The sequence below is a fragment of the Monomorium pharaonis genome, chromosome 6 (assembly GCF_013373865.1).
Source record: "Monomorium pharaonis isolate MP-MQ-018 chromosome 6, ASM1337386v2, whole genome shotgun sequence".
Classification (NCBI taxonomy): Eukaryota; Metazoa; Arthropoda; class Insecta; order Hymenoptera; family Formicidae; genus Monomorium; species Monomorium pharaonis.
The window spans coordinates 17,543,708-17,564,187 of NC_050472.1; the positions used below are offsets into that span (position 1 = coordinate 17,543,708).

A 20,480-nucleotide genomic window follows, 5' to 3' on the forward strand; every position below is an offset into this window, starting at 1 on the left:
ATCTCCGATTTTTTTGAAACTGTATTCTTACGTATTTTGGCACGCTGATTACGAATATGATAGTAAAAATTGGTGCAAATTTGATTTTCATGGCAAAAACCATAAAAATTACGTTTTTTTTTTCATTTATTTCCGTATAAGGGAAATTTAAAAAAATATTTCAGATAAAAGTTGTAGATCTCATTGAAATACATATTTTATGTTCTATTGATTTTTGCCATAAAGACAATAGTTTTTAAGAAAAATGACGTTAAATGTTCAAAGCTTCATAAAACTCATTTAACACAATTCGAGTTTTGTTAGTTAATTTTGTTAGTTAATAATGGAAGCGTGCGGCAAAGCTTGTTTTTCGCCTACGTGTTTTCTGTATTACATGAGTTTGCGACTTTCCACGCGTTACGAGGTTCACCCATATCCCTCTCTCCCCGCCTTGCTTACAAAGCAGAACGACGTCCACGCTTGTATTGTACCACATGGGTTTGCGACTTTAGATTTGAAATTGTGGCCAAATAATGACTTCAAATTGTTTAGGTTAGGTTAGGTTAGGAAAAAATAAGGGGCAGAGTGTAAGGGGAGGGGCGGAGGGAGAGGCTCCGCCTCTTCCCCGCTCACGTGTTTTTAGGTGCAGAAAACACGTACAGAAAACACGTGGACAAAGGAGGAGCTTTGCACCTTTTGGTATTAATAAAATTAACTAATAAAACTCGAATTTTGGTAGATTAGTTTTATAAAGTTTTGAACATTTAACATCGTTTTTCTCAAAAACTATTAAATGTACAAATAAGTTTCCGCCGTTTGACAAAAGTTGGCGCTACCAGTAAGTTAAGATTAAAATTGTCAGATGAAAATGCCATTATCGTAAGGTTGGTCAACAACATAACCTTGAAATATTAATATCATTAGTAAATTTTTATAAGTATGATATATTCTTTTGTGTGCGAAAATGTTAAGTTTTGAGTCGAATAAGCGTCATTTGCGGGAACTTTTGATTTACTTCTTCAATTTGAAGAAATCTGTGGCTGAGGCGCATCGATTGCTTGTAGAAGCATATGGTGAGGTTGCCTTAAGTGACAGAAGTTGTCGTGAGTGGTTCAAAAGTTTAAGAACGGTGAATTTGACATCGAAGACAAAGAACGTAGCGGAAGGCCGAAAGTGTACGAAGACGCGGAATTGGAAGCATTATTGGATCAAGATTCGTGCCAAACGCAAGAAGAACTTGCATTTACATTCGGAGTGACAAGCAATTTCATATTGGTTGAAATCATTGGGAATAATTCAAAAATAGGGAAATTGAGTTCCATATGAACTGACGCCGAGAAACGTTGAACGCCGATTTTTCACATGTAAAATGCTGCTTGCCAGGCATAAACGAAAGGGTTTTTGCACCGTATAGTCTGGTGATGAAAAATGGATTTACTGTGATAATCCAAAAAGGAAGAAATCATGGGGACCATCTGGCCATGCTTCATCATCTACAGCTAAGCCATATATTCATAGAAAGAAACTCTTGTTGTGTATCAAGTGTATCTGGTGGAATCAGCTTGGTGTCGTGTATTATGAGTTGTTCAAACCGAACGAAACCATTACTAGGGCTGTCTACCGAACCCAATTGATGAGATTGAGTCGGGCACTCAAGGAAAAGCGCGTCCACTACTACTCCAGACATGACAAAGTTATTCTCTATGATAATGTTTGTCTACATGTTGCGGCGCCGGTCCAAAACCTATTTGGAAACATTCAATTGTGAAGTTTTATTTCACCCGTTGTATTCACCAGACATTGCTCCTTCTGATTTCTACTTGTCTCGATCGATGACGCATGGCCTGTCTGAGCAGCACTTTACATCATATGAAGATACCAAAAATTTGTGGATAGCCTTAAAAGATGAAGCATTCTTCCGACGCGGTATCGCTGCCAGAAAGATAGTGGCAAACGATGGACAATACTTCGAATAAAACATAAGGTTCCGTTCTTTTACAATAAATGCCCAATTTTTGATAAAAAAACGGCGGAAACTTATTTGTACACCTAATATTGTCTTTATGACAAAAATTAACTGAACTTAAAATGTGTATTTCAATGAGATCTACAACTTTTATCTGAAATATTTTTTGAAATTTTTATTATTTACGGAAATAAATGGAAAAAATCGTGATTTTTATGGTTTTCGCTATGAAAATCAAACTTGCGCTAATTTTCACTATCACATTCGTAATCAGTGTGCCAAAATACGTAAGAATACACAGTTTTAAAAAAGTCAGAGGTATGTCGCTTTCGGAAGTTTATCCAATCAATTTTTTAAAACAATATTTTATATATGTATTTTATAAATGTATAAATGTTTTTGAATTGTTTTATTTTATAACGTAATATTTCTAAACATAATTATTGTTTGGAAATATTTTTTTTTGCTTTATTTAAATATTTTTTATATTAACGTTATATACAACGTTAAGAATTATTATACATATTTGAAAACGTTACATGCTGTTACGTCCGGCGGGGTTAGGATTGCGAAGAACTTAATTTTGGAACCCCTCCCTGCCGAGCGGTTACAGGGAGAGGGAGGAGTGAATCAACAATTGAAACACACCTGTGTGAATTTTCCCTTTTTTATTTTATTACTATTATTGTTTTACATTTAGCAAGGTTAGCCTTGCCGAGATACAGGTCCCTGGAGCTAAAGGCTCGATCGCCACGATAACGGGTTTCGCGTATTCCCGGTTCCGCGAGTCGTTTGACGCCGATTGGCTGGTTCCTATGGTGCTCGGAGTCGGTTCCACGGAGTTGAAAAGCTCTCGAGGAGAGGGTAGAGAAAGAGGCGGTAGAAAACGCTGGGATCAAATTCCCCGTGCACGGTGAGGTCCTCCAATATCCTTCTTAATTGGACCCGTCGTCCACTTCGTCGAAATCTTTCCATTCTGTGACGGGAAATGCCATTTCGTTAACTAGTGCAATTTTTAGAACCGCGTGACATAGACATTGATAATGAGCGGCGATGCTTCACGCAACGCTTGAGTTTTCTTTGCTCGGAGGGTGCAGTATCGCCCGAAGGCATGGATTGACGGGAGCAGGAGACATATACGTGTCACTATACACGTGGGTGGAGACGCCTGGTTGCAGCGGCACAGAAGTGTCTGCTCTGTTGCTGTTGAGAATGGCGGAACACTTTGTAGCGCGCCGGACCCCGCGCCTACGCTAAAGCCAGTGGCTTCGCAGAGGCGGTTGACGGGGAAGGATAAACGCTAGTTAGCGCGCATCTTCCCGCACCATTGGCTGTCAGTCTCATGTGGGATGAGACTTGACGGGAGAGAGTAAGAGAGAGAGAGAACGCTATTGTCCCAGGACCACCGAGGGAACGCTGATAAGCGCTCGCTAGGAGGAGCCGGGATTTTACTGCGCTCTTTAAGAGAACGCAGAGCAGCGCTCCCCGTCCCCTCTTACTGTCCGCAAGGGGTATACCGAACCACTACCGATCACGCACTGAGAGTCAGACGGAAAAGAAAAAAAAAGGAAAAGAATAACTCTGCTTGAAATTAATGGTAACACTAGTTCACTTTAATAAAGAGAAATGAATAATTAATGAATAATTAATGAGAACTCGCACCTTTACAGCACTGTATTTGCGCTAGAGTTCGAATGTGCACGCGCAATGCTCACAACGGTCGTTGTTCCGATTCTAATAATATTAAAGAAATCGAATTAATAGAATAAGAGAGGAGTTGTCACCTTGAATCTTTCTCGATAATGCGAATTTTCTAAAATCAAAAGCGAATTAATCGAAAATATTCTAAGTTTAGAAATCGAAAATATTCTAAGTTTGAAAATCTGAAATATTCTAAGTTCAGAAATTGAAAATATTCTAATTTCGAAGATCGAGTCTTACAGTTTTTTAGCGCGAGAGAAAGAGGCAAAATCCCGATTTTTGCCCGAAAATCGCGGCTTATATACCCAAAAGTGGGGGCGCTCGGGGGCGAGGGCTAGGAAGACGAGACAATAAATCATTTATCGCTTGTCATCACCTAATTTGTTAATTAATTAATTATTTCACCTGGTTTTACAATTGTTACTTGAGTTTTTATGCCCGTATTCACATTTTCGACTCGCGCGACGCGCAACTATTGCCTGCGTCTTTTAATTGCGCGCATTTCTTACTTAAGTTTCTTATCGTAGGTTTGAAGATAGGCGATTTCGGCGGCACGGAACTACCGCGTGCTCCTCTTCGTGCTCGAAATTATTTAACATTGTTTATTAATTAAAGAAGGCTACTAGCCCTTGCTGCTTCACAGCAAGTGATCCCGCGCGAGTGCAGATGCACCAGCGCGCAAGAGAGCGTCGACTTATCCCTTCTTGGTAGTCAATGGTTTTTCAATTAATGGATTTATTCAGTTATTATTGGCAAGCCAAGGGCCGAGGCGCCTTAGGAGAGGGCCGGTAAGTAGGAAGATTGCCCCCTTGATGGAATATTCGCGATAGCTTCCGTGGTTCATTAGCGTTAATTGCTAGCATATGCGCCCCGCCGGAGTGAGGCCCACGCTCGTGATAAAGCGGTCCCCGGTATCGAACGCGCATGAGTCTGCCCACTTACGATTGCCATGGTAACACGTCTTCGCGGCGCGACTCTTCATATGATCGTGACGGCCGGCGCGAAATGTTCAGACGGACGTAACAATGTTATAAAATATTGTAATAATATTGTGTTAATGATATCTCATTTACTGGGCAGGTTCTTGATATATATAATAAATACTGGTTCTAGTAAAAATTGGAGTAAAATTAGTACAAAATGATACCAATTGGATTAAAAATAATTCAGTTGGCATTATTTTATACTAATTTTACTCCAATTTCCCTACTTGAAAAATTCTTGGTCAATTCTCCAATTTTCTTCTCCAATTTTTGACTTCAAAAAATATAAATTAATTACAATTTTATTAACTTGAATACTTCGAATATTTTCATTTTTTTTGTCAAATTTGTTTTGTTGATGTTCTTAACTCTATTTTAATTTTTTGTCATTTAAAGTTACCCTTGGATGTTTTTATTGTCCGGACATATATATGTTTTTTATTGTATTTAGAGTATTTATCTCGATTATTTTCTACCGTGCTTGCATGTATGCGTGCGATTATGTCATATTTTTTAGAACAAGAAGAATAATTTCTTTGATGCAAGAATGAAATAATCAATAAAGATCCTGTAATGAAGTAAGGCATTTTTAGATGAGATATTTAGTGATAAAAACACAATATTTTTAAAATCTATTGGTTGAAAGTACTCTAAAGAAATTTTAGAAGTGTAAAAAATCATACAATTCCAGGAATGCCAACATTAGTTAATTCAGGAAAAGCATTAAATGTTACACAATTCTTTATTGAAGATTTAAACTTTTGTATTTGTAAAAGAACTCAGTAACATATATAATATCAATCAAATGTCTGCGCATAAAATTTTGAAACATTCAATTTTATACAAAATTTATGTTGCGCAAAAGATGAATGATATTGATTTTAATCGTCGCATCAAATTTTGGGAACAGTGATGCAAAGAATTTAACTTTCTTTTATAGTTGTTTTGAATGAAACAATTTTTTAATTAAATGATTACTTCAACGAACACAACTGTAGAATTTGTCTCATGCTAATTTTTACTGAACGCTAAAGGCACACACAATATTTAGAAAAATTAAATATTTTGTACAGGTGTTTTAAGTACTGTTATATTGGACTATTGTGTTATTGATGACAATTGAACAGCAACGAAGTATGAAAATATGTTGAGAAATACTTTCAGCAGTAATTTCAATCGTGGGTAAGAACTTTAAGCGGACATGGTTCCACTAGAACAGTGTTTTTACAGTCTATAAAAAAATATAATCAAACAGTAAATCAGCCATTCGAAATGATCATTCAATCATTCCTCCCTTATTTATTTATCGATTAAGTAAAACTGTATTAAAATAATAAAGAACGTTTGTATTAAAATACAATCCTTCCAGATCCTTCCTTTTAGGATCATATTTTGGTAGAAACATTTGGTTTGATTATTTGAACAGCTAATCGATAGATACATAAAGTATAATTGAGTGACTATCTTCAGCGGTTGATTTATTGCCGTTTGATTACTTTTTGTGGGATTATCTAAAGAATAAAATGTACAAAACATGTTTTGTCGTGGAATCTTAAAAGAAGCTATGGTTTATTTCTAATTATTACATCAGAAATGTCATGCAATTATTTTGTAATTAAATAGCATGTTGTCAAATCAAGATGTAATTTGAATAATGATTATAATAAGTTAATTATTACATTTTGATTAAGAATCAATTTCTTCTTTGACATTCTTATAACCATTACATTTCATTAGCTAAATCATCCTTCTATTTTCATTGATTAAATTATTTGTTGACCTTGCTTTTGCTGGCTGGAACATCCAACGATTTTTTCTTTATTAGCTGAACGTCTTTCCAAAGTAAAAAAATTTGATAAAACAAATCTCAAGAAGGGCTGTAAGAATATGTGCAATAAAAAATAAGGTTTTAATTTTAAAAAGTTTAAAGTGACGTCGCACTGACTGTGACAACGCCACTCAACTGATCAGTTAACAGATCTTGAATCCTACAATTTTTATTTGAAATATTTTTTGATAAAACTTATGTTTTTTGAGGTAATCTGCGACTCCGACCTATTTTCATACATCTTATATACACTCATCAGTTCCCCAAAAAGTGGTACACTCAAAATGTGAAAAATTTAGGTCATATTCAAATTTTTGTATTTCCGCGAAAAATGGTCGTAGTAATACAAGCCAAAAAGCATTTGGAACCTCAAACTCTCTAGTTTTTTAATCTTTTGATTAAAAACTTTGAGTTTTGCAACATGACTACTTTTTCTTAAAACAAAGCTTAAAACAAATTTTCTTAAAATAAAAGAAAAATGTTTAAAAGTTTGCATCAAATTTGAGCGTATCCATGGGCTGAAATAAATTTTTTTTACTTAATTTAATAAAAGATTTTTGTAAATAGGACTTTTCTCTTTAATTCGGTTTTTTAATTTTTCTATGACCATTTTTGACCGAATTATGAACGTTCAAAGAAAAAATTATAAGTTCAAACGCTCGTAACTTTGTCAAAAATAGTCGCACAAAAATTACGATGATTTGAAAAGTTAAAAATCTCTACTTTTAGATAATTTATTTGCTTATTAGGCGAAAAAAATGTTTTGTTTAAAAACCACTTTAAAACCACCTAAAAAATTTCATATTTTCCTTTATTTTGAATATTTTATACTACTTTCGAAATAATCGTGGGATTTTAATGGTGTCCACGTTTTTTTAAGTTAATAGTATCTTAAAAAAATTTATGTGCAGTTCTTTGCAGAGCTTACAATTTCTTTTGTATGTCCTAGGACTTGAAATATGTCACCTTTTTTTCTGTGCGGCGATTGTTGACCAAGATGTGAGTGATTAAAAGAAAAATCATCTTGAAAGTCAAAATTCCAGTTTTTCTTTTATTCCTTAAACATGGCACCACCTTATGATTAATCATGGTATCTTTATTATACCGCCGGCATTAACATTACCCACACGCAAAGCGTATCACGAGGAGATTGCACGATCGGATTTACGCTTGTGTTTTGTCATATTAGCTTCAGCATATAACGAGCAAGCTACTAAACAAATAATACTATAAATTCTATTACTAGAATTTGTCTATTTGTCTATCTAAAAGAATATAGAGAGATGAGACCTCGTGATTTGTTTCCGCAGTATTTAAAGACTCCAAACTCATTCTCTAATTCGTCTGTTTCTTCTTTTTATTTTTTGTTTTGGTTTTTTTCCTTTTTTTCGAAGCATAATCCGACCGTGCAACCTCCTTGTGGTACGCTTGGGGTAATGCTAATGCCGGCGGTATGTGATATCTTTATTAAAAGATTCCATAATTAATCATAAAGTGATGCTATGTTTTAGGAATTAAAAAAATCTGAAATTTTTACTTTTAAGGTGATTTTTTTTCTTTAATTTTAACTTACAGCTCGGTCAACGATGATACAGGAAAGAAAAAATGGCATATTTCAAGTCTTAGGACATATGAAAAAAAAATTCTAAGTTCTGCAAAACACGGCACATAATTTAAGGGTATTTTTAATTTGTAACAATACCCTTAAATTATGTGCCGTGTTTTGCAGGACTTAGAATTTTTTTTTTCATATGTCCTAGGACTTGAAATATGCCATTTTTTCTTTCTAACCAAGATTCGTCGCGGATCATCCGACTGACCATCGAATAAGAGAAGGCGCTTAGTGCCTCATAATATTTTTCTACGCGTTTTTTTTTACCCGAGTGAGTCTCAAATGCGCATAGTGTAAAACGGACACCACCAATCAAATTTTATAAATTTATTCTAACTTTAACTTTAACTTTAACTAAAATAATAATCTGATTGGTGGTGTCTGTTTTATACTGTGCGCATTTGGGACGCTGATTCCGACGTGGCGATGTGTCTGCGGTTAGGCCCCGCACATCGCATCACGCCGAGTCCGCGCGCAAAGACTGCTCGCACGCACACAGGTAAACTTGAGCGGGGGGGAGAGGGACAGCCGCCGGGACTCCTCGACCCGACTGACGAAAACGCCAAATCTGGAGTAGAAAAAGGCGAAGTCTCTCGATAAGAAATTACTTTGTACCCGATTCTGGTCTACGGAAACCGGCTTGCGCTCGGGGGTAAAGAGTTTTTGCCTCCGCTAAGTATTCTTGGCACACAAAACTTTATCACCACCAAGAGATCTTTCTCGGCGAGCGACAGTAAAACATGAGGTCAAGTGTTTTGACCTCCGCCGAAAGTTCTCTGCAGTCGCAAACGCGGTAATTATTCCACCTATTTAAATAAAGTCGCCCGTCCGTGAATAGGCGCTGCGATCGCAACCGCGCTCAGAAGCTGGCACCGCCCCACGGACCAACTCAGACCTTAAGTTCGTCGTACGACAAATATCCATGCGATTTCGCACGCGCCCTTACCCCGTAAAGTTTTGTATTTACTTTTTTTTATTTGTTATTCGAGATACTTCCGACACATAAGATTATGTTAAAGATTCGCGACACCTTTATGTTAAAATTGTAATTGTGAAGTGTCGAGTTTGTAAACGTCAAATGCATAGTAAGATACAAATGAATGTAATATTACATGAAATTGGATTATTGTAATTGCTTTTTTTCTATCCCGCTCTTGTTCTAATCCCCGACCCATATCCACGGGCATATCCACGTTTAGAAGGCAGGTTGTTTTAAACTTAAAGAAAACGACATCTTTAAAGTCTCATGATTATTTTGAAAGTAGTGTAAATCTTCAATATACAGGAAAATATGGAATTTTTACAATCAGCTTTAAGTTGGTTTTCAAACAACAAAACCTTTGTTTAATCAAATAAGCAAATAAAAAATCTCAAAGTAGAAATTTCAACTTTTCAAATTTGTTATCCTAATTTTGTTGCGACTATTTCTGACAAAATTATAAGCGTTTAAATTTAAAATGTCGTTTTTTCTTTGTTTATAAGTTGGTCAAAAATGGTCGTAAAAAAAAATTAAAAAAGCAAATTAAAGAGAAAAGTTTAATTTAAAAAAATATTTTATCATATTAAGTAAAAAAAAATTATTTTAATTTATGGATACACTCAAATTTGTTGCAAATTTTTAAAAACTTTTTTTTATGCTTTGTAGTAAGAAAACAATGGTCATGTTGCAAAACTCAAAGTTTCTGATTAAATGATTAAAAAACTAGAGAGTTTAAGGTTTCTAACGTATTTTTGGTTTGTATTTCTACGACCACTTTTTGTGGAGATACATGGATTTGAATATAACCTAAATTTTTCTTACATTTTAAATGTACCGCTTTTTGGAAGACTGAGTGTATATGTATATATAAATCAGGATCTTGAAAAATATGGTACGTGCATTCGTGCCTGCGTGCGTGCGTGTATGTGTGTGTGTGTGCGTGTGTGCGTATACTCTTATCTGCACTTATTGACATTTTACTTGAGATTTAAGTTTCTTTATGTTGAAGTCTTTAAGATTTTAGTGAGCGAAAACCAAAAATCAGATTTGCATTACTTATTAGTATACAATTAGTGTATAATTATATTTTCTCTGCCATATCTACTCAATTATTGATGTATTTTAGCATTGAATTGTCACTAATATTATAATTTAAAAATTGTATTATCTTATTTTTATGTAGCTCGTAACATAACAGCAATATTACAATTATTATATTGACATATGACATAAATACTATTGAAATATTACAATAATATTAAAATATCTGTTACGATAAATTGCATTAATATATTAATCAAATATTAAAATTGAATTATTGTATTATTTTATTATGTTTCTAGTAATATTGTAATATTTAAGTAATATTACGTGTTACATAGATTATTTCATTAAAATATTTCTTGTTTTTATTTTATGTGAGATCATAGAGATAGCAAGACTTTACGTAAAAATCTTATTTTTATTACGTTTTATTTTTATTAAACTTGTTTTTATTTTTCTTAAACGATTATTAAAACAAACGCACTTCTGTTTTCGTTAAATATATCGTGTCAAAATCACCTTTTATCTGTCATACATCGATTCGCTGCATCTACGAGAGAATGTGTCTATCATATGTCGAGCATGCTGGTCGTAGTCATGTAGTAGTCGTGTAGTGTAGACGTGTAATTTTGGGGAATTGCACGGCGATGCAAGATAAGCAATGCGAGCAAGGCATTCTGAATGTAGTGTTGTGGTCAAGCAGAATGAAACTGGGCAGGCTGTAAGCCAGCCACAGCAGCAGCAGCAGCAATATCAACATCAATTACAGCAGCAACAGCAACATTTCGTACAAAAACCAGGTACAGAGAAGTCTGCTGAAGTTGGCAGTAGATTGAGCAATGGGAGTCTCGATTTGACCGATCAGGATTCAGCACTACGTGTTATAAATTTGCAAGCTACTCTTGACAAACAGGTATGAATCAGTCATATATTTGGTGGAACAGATAGAACAGTCCAACTGTTAACATAGAACTTTAGGTAGCTTTCAAATTTGTATATATATTAATTAGGGTTGGGAAAGTTACTTTGTAAAAGTAACTAGTTACAGTTACAGTTTTTTTATCGAAAAAATAACTATTTATAGTTATAAGTTATCATTTTTGAAACAACTTGTTACAGTTACTGAAAAAATAACGAGTCGTTACTTTTTAGTTACTTTTTCTTAAATAATTGTACATTATTTTAAATATAAGAAATAACAATCTTACATTTTATTCTTTACTAACTGTTGTTGTATTGTTGCACTCGCGGTGCAACTTCGCTCTCTCACTCGCACACACAAACTCGCGTCGCGTGGTAAATTATGGAACGAGCCAGGAATTTCGTTAACTCGGTGCTTTATTCTCAGAGAGATACAGTTAAAGGGAACGTAAACAAATACGTCCGTTCAGCTCAAAATCCCGACTCGAACTCCCCCTTGACAACGCGTCAATAGCCTTTGTCAAGGAGCCGACTTTGCGCTCTCCGGCGAAACTTCAATGCATCGGGAAGCCTCCCGACTCAGGCGCACGCAACACTACCCTCCTTCTTCTGGATTGACGCCCCGTCAATCCTCAAGTCTGGCTTCAGACCGAAGACGGAATTCCCCCGGAACTTCATCTCAGGCTCGGGTCCTTCTTGGACAACCTCCCGCTCAGCCCAAGCTGCTGCTGAGGGTTCTAGAGCTTTGGTTCTTTCCCGCCTTTTCAGCGTCCAGGTCCTTCCTCCTCTTCTCTCAAACATCTTCCTCTTTTCCTCTCCTCCGGCGATGCTGCTGGATTCTGTAGGACTTCGGACAAGGGGGGGTAACATCCCGTGGTCCTCTCGCCCCGAAACGCTTCTCAAGTTCCCGCTTCGGCATTTGCCCTCCGTCCCACGGAAAACCACGGGGAGAAAACCGTGAACGAAGCGGTCTTTTTTTAAAATTTATTCCAGCCAGACCAGTAAGGATAGGAAGAAATGAGAGGTCTTATTCTCGTCGCCTAGTAGAGTTCCCAGCAACAGAACACTTTGCCAGAATTAAGCCTTCTTGACTTTCCAGATTCAAGTTTCCTTTTCTTTTCTTCCTGCAAGAAACATCTCAACACAGAAAAACTGATAAAGTAATTTTAAACTTAATTCTAATTTAAAGACTTCACAAATTCAAGTCCCCTCAATACATCTTTCAGAGAAAAGAGCAAGCCTGTCAGCATGTACCACTTTTTTTCTATGTCTAGAAGACTTTTGAATACAGTACACGACATCACTGAGCTTCTTAATTACCAAGTAAGGACCTTCCCAACTGTTTTGTAATTTGGGAGTTTTTCCTTTACTTCTTCGAGGATTATACAACCAAACTTTCTGCCTCTCCTGGAAAAGAACAATTTCCTTAATTTTAATCTTAAATCTCCCAAATAACCTTCAAGAAATTGCGTATCCTTATTAAATTCTGGAGGACTCCCTCGAAAAAGATGCAAAGGTAATTTTAAATCTCGCGCAAAATAAATCTCCGCAGGAGAAATATCAGTAGTCTCATGTTTCGCAGACCTATAAGCTAGAAGAAACATGGGAATCCAACGATCCCAATCTTTTTGATTCTTTGAAACAAATTTTGCAAGATAATTAATAATCGTTTGATGTTGACGTTCTACCTGACCGTCAGACTGAGGATGAAGAACAGTAGTTCTCGTCTTTTTGCTTCCTAGAAGAAACATAAGTTCTGTGAAAAGTTTAGATTCAAAATTTCTACCCTGATCTGTATGAACTTCTAAAGGAACTCCATGTCTGGAGATCACCTGACTAACAAAAATTTCCGCCACAGTCTTTGCCTTCATGTTTTTAAGGGGAAAAGCCTCTACCTATTTAGTGAAACAATCAACGATAACGAGCAAATATTTATTTCCATTCTTGGAAGAAGGAAAAGGACCCATGATATCCATTTGTACCCGAACAAACGGAGCTCCTACATTATACACCTGTAAGGGAAATTTCCCTTTTCCCGAGGGACCCCTTCTGGAAATGCAGACTTTGCAGGTCTGACACCATTCCTCAACACCCTGTTTGCACGTTGCCCAGAAAAATCGTTTTCGAATTCTCTCTAAAGTTTTGTTGACACCAAAATGCCCCGCCGACGAAGAGTCATGAGCTTCCTCCAAAACCTGTGTTACGAACTTCCAAGGAAGAATTAGTTGAAGAATGTTGGATCTAAGATTAGGAGCTGTCCCCCTTCTATACAAAATCCCATTCTTCAAGTTCAAAGCGTCCCAGTAACTCCAATAAATAAGGGCAGAAACGTCTCCGTCCGCCAACTCGGAACGTACTGGACGCATTCCTGTCTCCTTGGCTGAGCAAAAGATAGAGATGGTTGGATCTTCCTTCTGCTCTTTACGCTAGTTCTTTAAAAGGCCTTCAGAAAGAGAAATTCGGGCAATAGTAATTTCCTTCTCCCTTGCATTCTTCTCCTCTACTCTGGAACAATAGCCACATCCATTCGTTTCACACAGACGTCTAGAGAGTCCGTCAGCATTTTTATGAATCAAACCTTTTTGGTGATGAACCTCAAATTCATATTGCTGAAGTTTTTCCAGCCAACGTGCTAACTGTCTTTCTAAATCTCTGAAAGACAACAACCATTTTAAAGAAACATGGTCCGTTCGAATTATAAACTTTTTCCCTAAGAGATAATGTCGAAAAGATTTTATTGATTTAACAATAGCTAGCAACTCGCGTCGAGTCACACAATAATTCCGTTCGGTTTTACTGAGAACACGGCTGAAATAAGCAATGACTCTTTCCTCTCCGTCTTGTTTCTGAGACAAAACCGCCCCTATTCCAAAATTAGAAGCATTTGTATCTAAAATGTATTCTTTTTCTTCATTAGGAAAGGCAAGTATAGGAGAGGAAGATAACTTACGTTTCAATTCTTCAAACGCGAGAAGACAATTTTTTTCCCAAACAAAAGGAACTCGATTTTCCGTAAGAGCGTATAAAGGTTTGGCTAAAGAAGAAAATCCTTTAACAAATTTCCTGTAATAAGAACAAAATCCGAGAAAACTCCTTAATTGCTTCTTATTATGTGGAATCGGCCACTCTTTCACAGCAGCTATCTTCTCAGGATCAGTAGTAATACCGGTTTTAGAAATAATATGACCTAAATATTTAACGTTCTTTTCAAGAAAATTACATTTTTTTAGATTAACTTTCAAATTAACTTTGTGCAAACGAGTAAAAACTTTCCCCAAATTTTCAAGCATTTCCGAAAAACTTTTTCTATAAATAATAACGTCATCGAGATAGACTAAACAAATTTTATAAAGTAAACCATGTAAAATTTTTTCTATTACCCGTTCAAAAGTAGCCGGAGCGTTACACAAGCCAAAAGGCATCACTGTAAATTGCCATAGACCATTTCCGATGGAAAAAGCTGTTTTCTCTTTATTTTCAGAGCGAATTTTTATTTGCAAGAGTGTCAGGCCCACCCGCGTTATAACCACTTTTTAAATTTAAAGTGGAAAACCAAATGTTACCTGAAAGTTGATCGAAAATGTCGTCAATTCTGGGGAGAGGATAAGAATTTTTTACAGTAACCTTATTTAACTTCCTATAGTCCACGCAAAATCTTAAACTTCCGTCCTTTTTCCGAACCAAAACTGCGGGAGACATCCAAGGGCTCTGAGATTCCTCAATTACTTCTTGAGCTCTCATTTCCTCAATAATCTTATTAACCTCTCCCCGCATTTGAACAGGAATCCGCCGAGGAACCTGCTTAATGGGAAGAGAATCTTTCACAGTAATAACATGCATTCCTACAATACAATTCCCCGCTACAATATTCTCAGAAAATACGTCTTGAAATTCATTCAGGAAATTGGCAAATTCAGCTTTTTCCATCTGATCCAAATTGCGTGAATTTTTCTCGACCAGTTCCTTCAAGAAAAGAGGACTCTTTTCTTCAGATTCGATAATTCGAGAACAACAAAGAGAATTATCTTTATTCAATTTTTTTGAACCAAAAGCAAAATCAAAAATCCCTTGTAAGTTAATCATTTCAAGAAAATCTGCTCCCAATAGACAATCGTCTTTTATATTAGCAACAAACATCGGAACTTTTTTAGAAAAACTCCCTAGCTCAATTCTAACAAAAACTTTAAAACCGATAGGGACCTTCTCTCCCGTAGGATATTTTACATTAAAACAACATTTTTCCTTAATTTTTTTACTACTCTTTTTAACAAATTTATAATTAACAATAGAAATATCAGAACCCGTATCTATCTTGAAGGAACATATTTTCCCTTTTAATTTACCGTAAGAAAACTTTTCTTGTTTAACACAATTAGAAAAACAATTTTCCATACGCCTACTCACATAGAAATGGCATCCAGTGGATGTCCAATGGACGTCCATTAAACCTCCATAGATCCATGGGACGTCTATGTCCATGGTGGAAGTCAGATGGACGTCCATTAGAAGTCTAGTAAACTTTCTTAGCTCCATTGGAGGTTTACCTCCATGGCGGAAGTTAAATAGACATCCATTAAAGATCCAGTAAACTTCCATGTTTCCATTGGAGGTTTACCTTCATGGTAGAAGTTAGATAGACTTCCATTAGGGATCCATTAAACATCCATAGCTCCATTGAATGTTTTCTTCTATAGTGGAAGTTAGATGGACGTCTATTAGGGATCCACTAAACTTCCATAGCTCTATGGAACATTATTTCGATGATGGAAGTTAGACAGACGTCCATTAAGGATCCATTAAACTTCCATAGCTCTATGGAACATTTACTTTCATGATGGAAGTTAGACGTCCATTAGGTATCCATTAAACTTCCATAGTATGGAACATTTATTTTTATGGTAGAAGTTATCCAGACAACACGCTTGTCAGAATGAAAACTTTAAGAGAACTTTTTTAAGAAAACATTTAGATATCTTGGAAATGATGTCCAAATGGTAATATTTATCAGAGACGTCTACTAAGAGAGGTCTTTGAGATATCTCATGGAAGAGTTTCATTTAAGTTTCTTGAAAATGTTATCCTTATGATATCACAGCTAAATGATATCAGCTTAATATCTCATAAAAGATATCACAATGCTGTCCGATTTTTGAGCCGTCCATGCGCGTCGTAGTTGACTCAAAAATCAGACAACACTATAACATCCTGAATGAGAGATCCATTTGACATTAAAAAAAATTATCATAAAGATAATGTTTTCAAAAATAACGGTTTGTCTACAATTACTGCGCACAAAAAAATGCACAAAATCTAAATTTATCATGTACTGAATACAAAAACAGAATAATAAATGTACTATTCAATTTTTTTTAGAATATATGATCTATATAGTTAAAATTATCTAATTAACCATTTAAACGCTTCAAAGTATTAATGTTAAATAGATCGCAATTTCCATCAAATTATTAAGGTTATGGAAAAAGATAAATTTAACAATGAAATTAAAAAGTAAAATAAATTAATGCTATTTATTTTTAATATGTTTTGCAAAATTTAATTGCTTTTATAAAAAATAATATAATTGCGTCAGTTTATAACATATATGTATACGTAGACAATAACAAGTACCCATATTGATGAGTCAAATTGGCATAGCAGATAGAGTACAAGGTTTGTAATCCTAAGGTCCCGGGTTCAAAACCAGAGGCAAGTAAGAATAAAATAAAATAATATAATTTAAATTTAATTAATTAATAAAAATTTGTCCTAAATTTAGTATGTACTGTTGATAAAAATAATTTAAAAGAAATAAAATTTTTATTTAAAATTTTTATTTTGTCAATCATCTATCGAGGCTCCATGAAGCTTCTACTAATGATCCATGAAACGTCCGTCAGTCATCCATCGAGGCTCCGTGAAGCCTCTATTAATGATCCACACAACGTTTAATAGACCTCTTTGACGACCTCTAATGGAGGTCTAATGGACGTCCACAATACGGAACTGTGGATTTCTAATGGCTCTATATTGGACGTCTAATGGACGTCCACTGGAAGTTTATACTTCCATGGCAGACGTCCATTAGACGTCTACTGGAGGTTTTATTTCTATGTGAGTAATAATCGGAGCTCCCTTTACGAAAGTTGAACTCGCTCCGGTAAGTTCAACTAAACCCGGTTTTCCCCTTTCGCCGGGCATTTGGATCGAAAGTGACCGACCTTTCCACAGGTCCAACATTCTTTGGAACTTCTGAATTCTAAATGCTTTTTCCTCTCCCCTTTATCTACTCCACTTTTCTGTGAAATTTTTCCCGCATCCTCTCCCGGTAGAGGTTTCTTTTCAAAATTCAAAGTTTGTCTTTTAAAATAACCCGAATTTTCCCGTCCCTCTCCAAAAATGATTTTTAAAGTCTTCGCCCTCTCTATCGCAGCATTAAGAGAAGAAATCCCCTCCAATTGCAATGTTCTTTTAATACTCGTATCGGTTAATGCCGAAATAAATTGCGCGCAAGCTATCTTCTCACGCACCGCGTAAGAACACTCGGGATAAGCGAATTGGGAAAGCTTCTCTAATTCCGCACCAAGAGAAGCAAAATCTTCTCCAATTCTTTGTTTTCGGTTTGCGAACTGCGTGTAACAGCTTTGAGAAGAGCGTGTTTCCCCGACGCAATTTTAACCTAGATTTTAATTCTACGAACTTTAAATTTTCAAAATTTTGCACGGACTCAAGAACGGAACGCGCTTTTCCACGCAGACAAGAGGCTAGAGCGATAGCCTTAAAAGAATCATCCCAACGGTTTGCGCGAGCAACCAAATCGAATTGTAAAAGGAATTCACGAAGCGAAACCGTTCCGTCAAACGTATCGGGTTTTAATTTGAAGCCAAGCTCGAAACGCTTGTCTCTGTTATTAATTACAACGCGAGCCGAATCCGCGCGGCCTATCCCCGCGTCACTCGCGTCAGCGCTTTCTCGATTATTAGAAAGACTTAGCTGTAGTTGTGAGCGGAGAATTCGCAGCTCCTCATCCCGCTGCCTCTGCTGCGCGGAAAATTCCTCCTCTCTCCGAGTCCGCTCCTCCCGCAGCAAGCGCCTCTCCATTAGCAGTTCTTGGAGAATTTGAGTCTGCGAAGGATCCGCCGATTCCTGCACGCGTGCCCGTTTCCTCGTTAGGGACATTTTCTCCGAAGGAGAAGAAGCAGGCGAGCCCAAGCGTGTCGGGATTGTGACTATAGCTCGTTGACTCCGCTCGTCCGCGATCCCGGACGAACCCCCAAATTGTTGCACTCGCGGTGCAACTTCGCTCTCTCTCTCGCACACACAAACTCGCGTCGCGTGGTAAATTAAGGAACCAGGAATTTCGTTAACTCGGTGCTTTATTCTCAGAGAGATACAGTTAAAAGGAACGTAAACAAATACGTCCGTTCAGCTCAAAATCTCGACTCGAACTCTCCCTTGACAACGCGTCAACAGCCGTTGTCAAGGAGCCGACTTCGCGCTCTCCGGCGAAACTTCGATGCATCGAGAAGCCTCCCGACTCAGGCGCACGCAACAGTATATTATTGTTGTATATTATGTGCTTAATTATGTGCTTTAATGAGTTATTTTATGTACACTAAATGAGAACTTTATAAAGGTAAAAGACTAAATCATATATTATTGTTATCAGAATTTAATGAAATAAACGCTACATCAGTTGCCATACATTGATTTATATATTCTTATTGTTACAAAATTTTAATAAAAATTTTTATTAATTTTATAGAATTTTGTATTCAAATGTATCATAATTAAGATGACCTTTTTGTGGCGTCATTATAAAACCACCAATGCTAAACATATGTTCCACAGATGCAGAACTCGGAGTGCCTATGTTACATATAATAAAAAGTTTATTAATTGTAGTGTAATTATTTAGCATATTAATACTGCAATTATTCGATTTTAAGAATTGATACAATTCCTTTTGTGTAAACTCGACTTTTTCCGATTGTTGATTAAAAATTTTAGCGCATGTTCCAGAAAAAGTAACTATTAAAGTAATTTAAAGTAATTATCAAAATAGTTATTAGTTACCAAAAATGTAACTACGTTAAGTTACAGTTACAGATGGAGAAAAGTAACGAAGTTATTAGTTATCAAAAAAAGTAACTGTAACTGTAATTCTGTTACAAATACTTTCCAACCTTGATATTAACACACATGTACGCGTACACGCACGTATGTGTGCATCTGTGCGTGTCGTGATTGATTTTTACAATCTTCCGCAATAAATCCTAGTTTTTAATTATACGTGTGTATATATACAATTGTACATATATACATACATACATGCATACAAGTGCACACACATGTATATAGAGAAAGAAAAAGAAACACACACACATAGGGGCAGGGGGAGAGAGAGAGAGAGAGAGAGAGAGAGAGAGAGAGAGAGAGAGAGAGGGAGAGGGAGAGGGAGAGGGAGAGGGAGAGGGAGAGGGAGAGGGAGAGGGAGAGGGAGAGGGAGAGAGAGAGAGAGAGAGAGAGAGAGAGAGAGAGAGCGCAGAAAGGAAATCACGAAAAATTATTGCTATTACAGGAATAAATTTTTTATTTATTAAGTATAGAAGAAAAAATTAAGATAAATGTACTGCTTGAAAATCAAATATGATAGTAGAAACAAATTTTTTGTTATATTTTTGTACAAACATTGTTGTCAATATTTTTTAAAATAAATATATAGTACACACACACACACACACACACACATTCAGATGCACGAGAAAAAAAGGAAGATAGTTGGCGAATTATTCGGTTTAGCAGCGTCAAGTTTTTGTAGTAAAATATTTATTTATGATGTTTATAATTAATCCCAATATTAATCTCTAGTCAGGTACGGGCTTAACGAAAAACCAAACTATGAATGCCAGTCAAAGAATGACCATAAAAAAGTAGATGTTCTATAAATGTTCATATAAATATCCATTTTTATGGTTAGCCCATTTTTTTCAGTATTAGTCTAGAGAAAAAACTTAATACTCTTATTTTCTACTGCCAAGTCTAAATTGTTTTGCACAAAAACACATTTTTAAGAACGTTTTTTTGCGCTGTATATTAAGCACTTTTTGTACCTTTTTAATTTACCTGCTAATCTGCTATTCCGGCACCATATAGTTGTCTTTCTGAATTAACCCTTTTGTTCTCCTCTTCTTTCCTTAGCGATCTGAAATTTGTACGAGCCTGTTTTGCCTCGTTTGTTAGTGAGAGATAACTCAAGATCGCTCAAGCACGCTTCAAACCACTCGGCAATATATGGCCTCACATTAAAATTTTGTTTTTGTATCGGGACCACTTGCATACTATTTTTAATACCCTAAGCCAAGTCAAGCCAGTCTTTAGCCAAAAAACATTTCAATTTTTTGAAAATTTCAAAGTGACGTAACCTCTTAAATATTGCTTGATTTTGTTTCAATTTAGTTCTAAATACT

At 35.9% G+C, this 20,480-nt stretch overlaps 1 protein-coding gene and 1 long non-coding RNA gene across 30 annotated transcripts in view; both read left to right on the forward strand.

Annotated features, from left to right (window-relative positions):
* LOC105833660 (liprin-alpha-1) overlaps positions 1 to 20,480 on the forward strand; it is a 420,505-nt gene that overhangs the window by 131,833 nt on the left and 268,192 nt on the right. For 23 of the 29 annotated variants that reach the window (XM_036289154.1, XM_036289155.1, XM_036289153.1 and 20 more), the window contains one exon: positions 10,793 to 11,005. The exons of 2 other annotated variants lie outside the window; for them this stretch is intronic. In XM_036289154.1, coding sequence (XP_036145047.1) covers positions 10,793 to 11,005 — 213 coding nt within the window. Of the gene's footprint in view, positions 1 to 10,779; positions 11,006 to 20,480 lie in introns of all 29 variants that reach the window. 4 more of the 29 variants (XM_036289161.1, XM_036289163.1, XM_036289165.1 and 1 more) reach the window with 2 other exon arrangements.
* On the forward strand, positions 189 to 10,082 carry LOC118646402. Its single transcript, XR_004963947.1, has 2 exons — positions 189 to 6,666; positions 9,786 to 10,082. It is a non-coding gene; the product is annotated as an uncharacterized LOC118646402 (long non-coding RNA).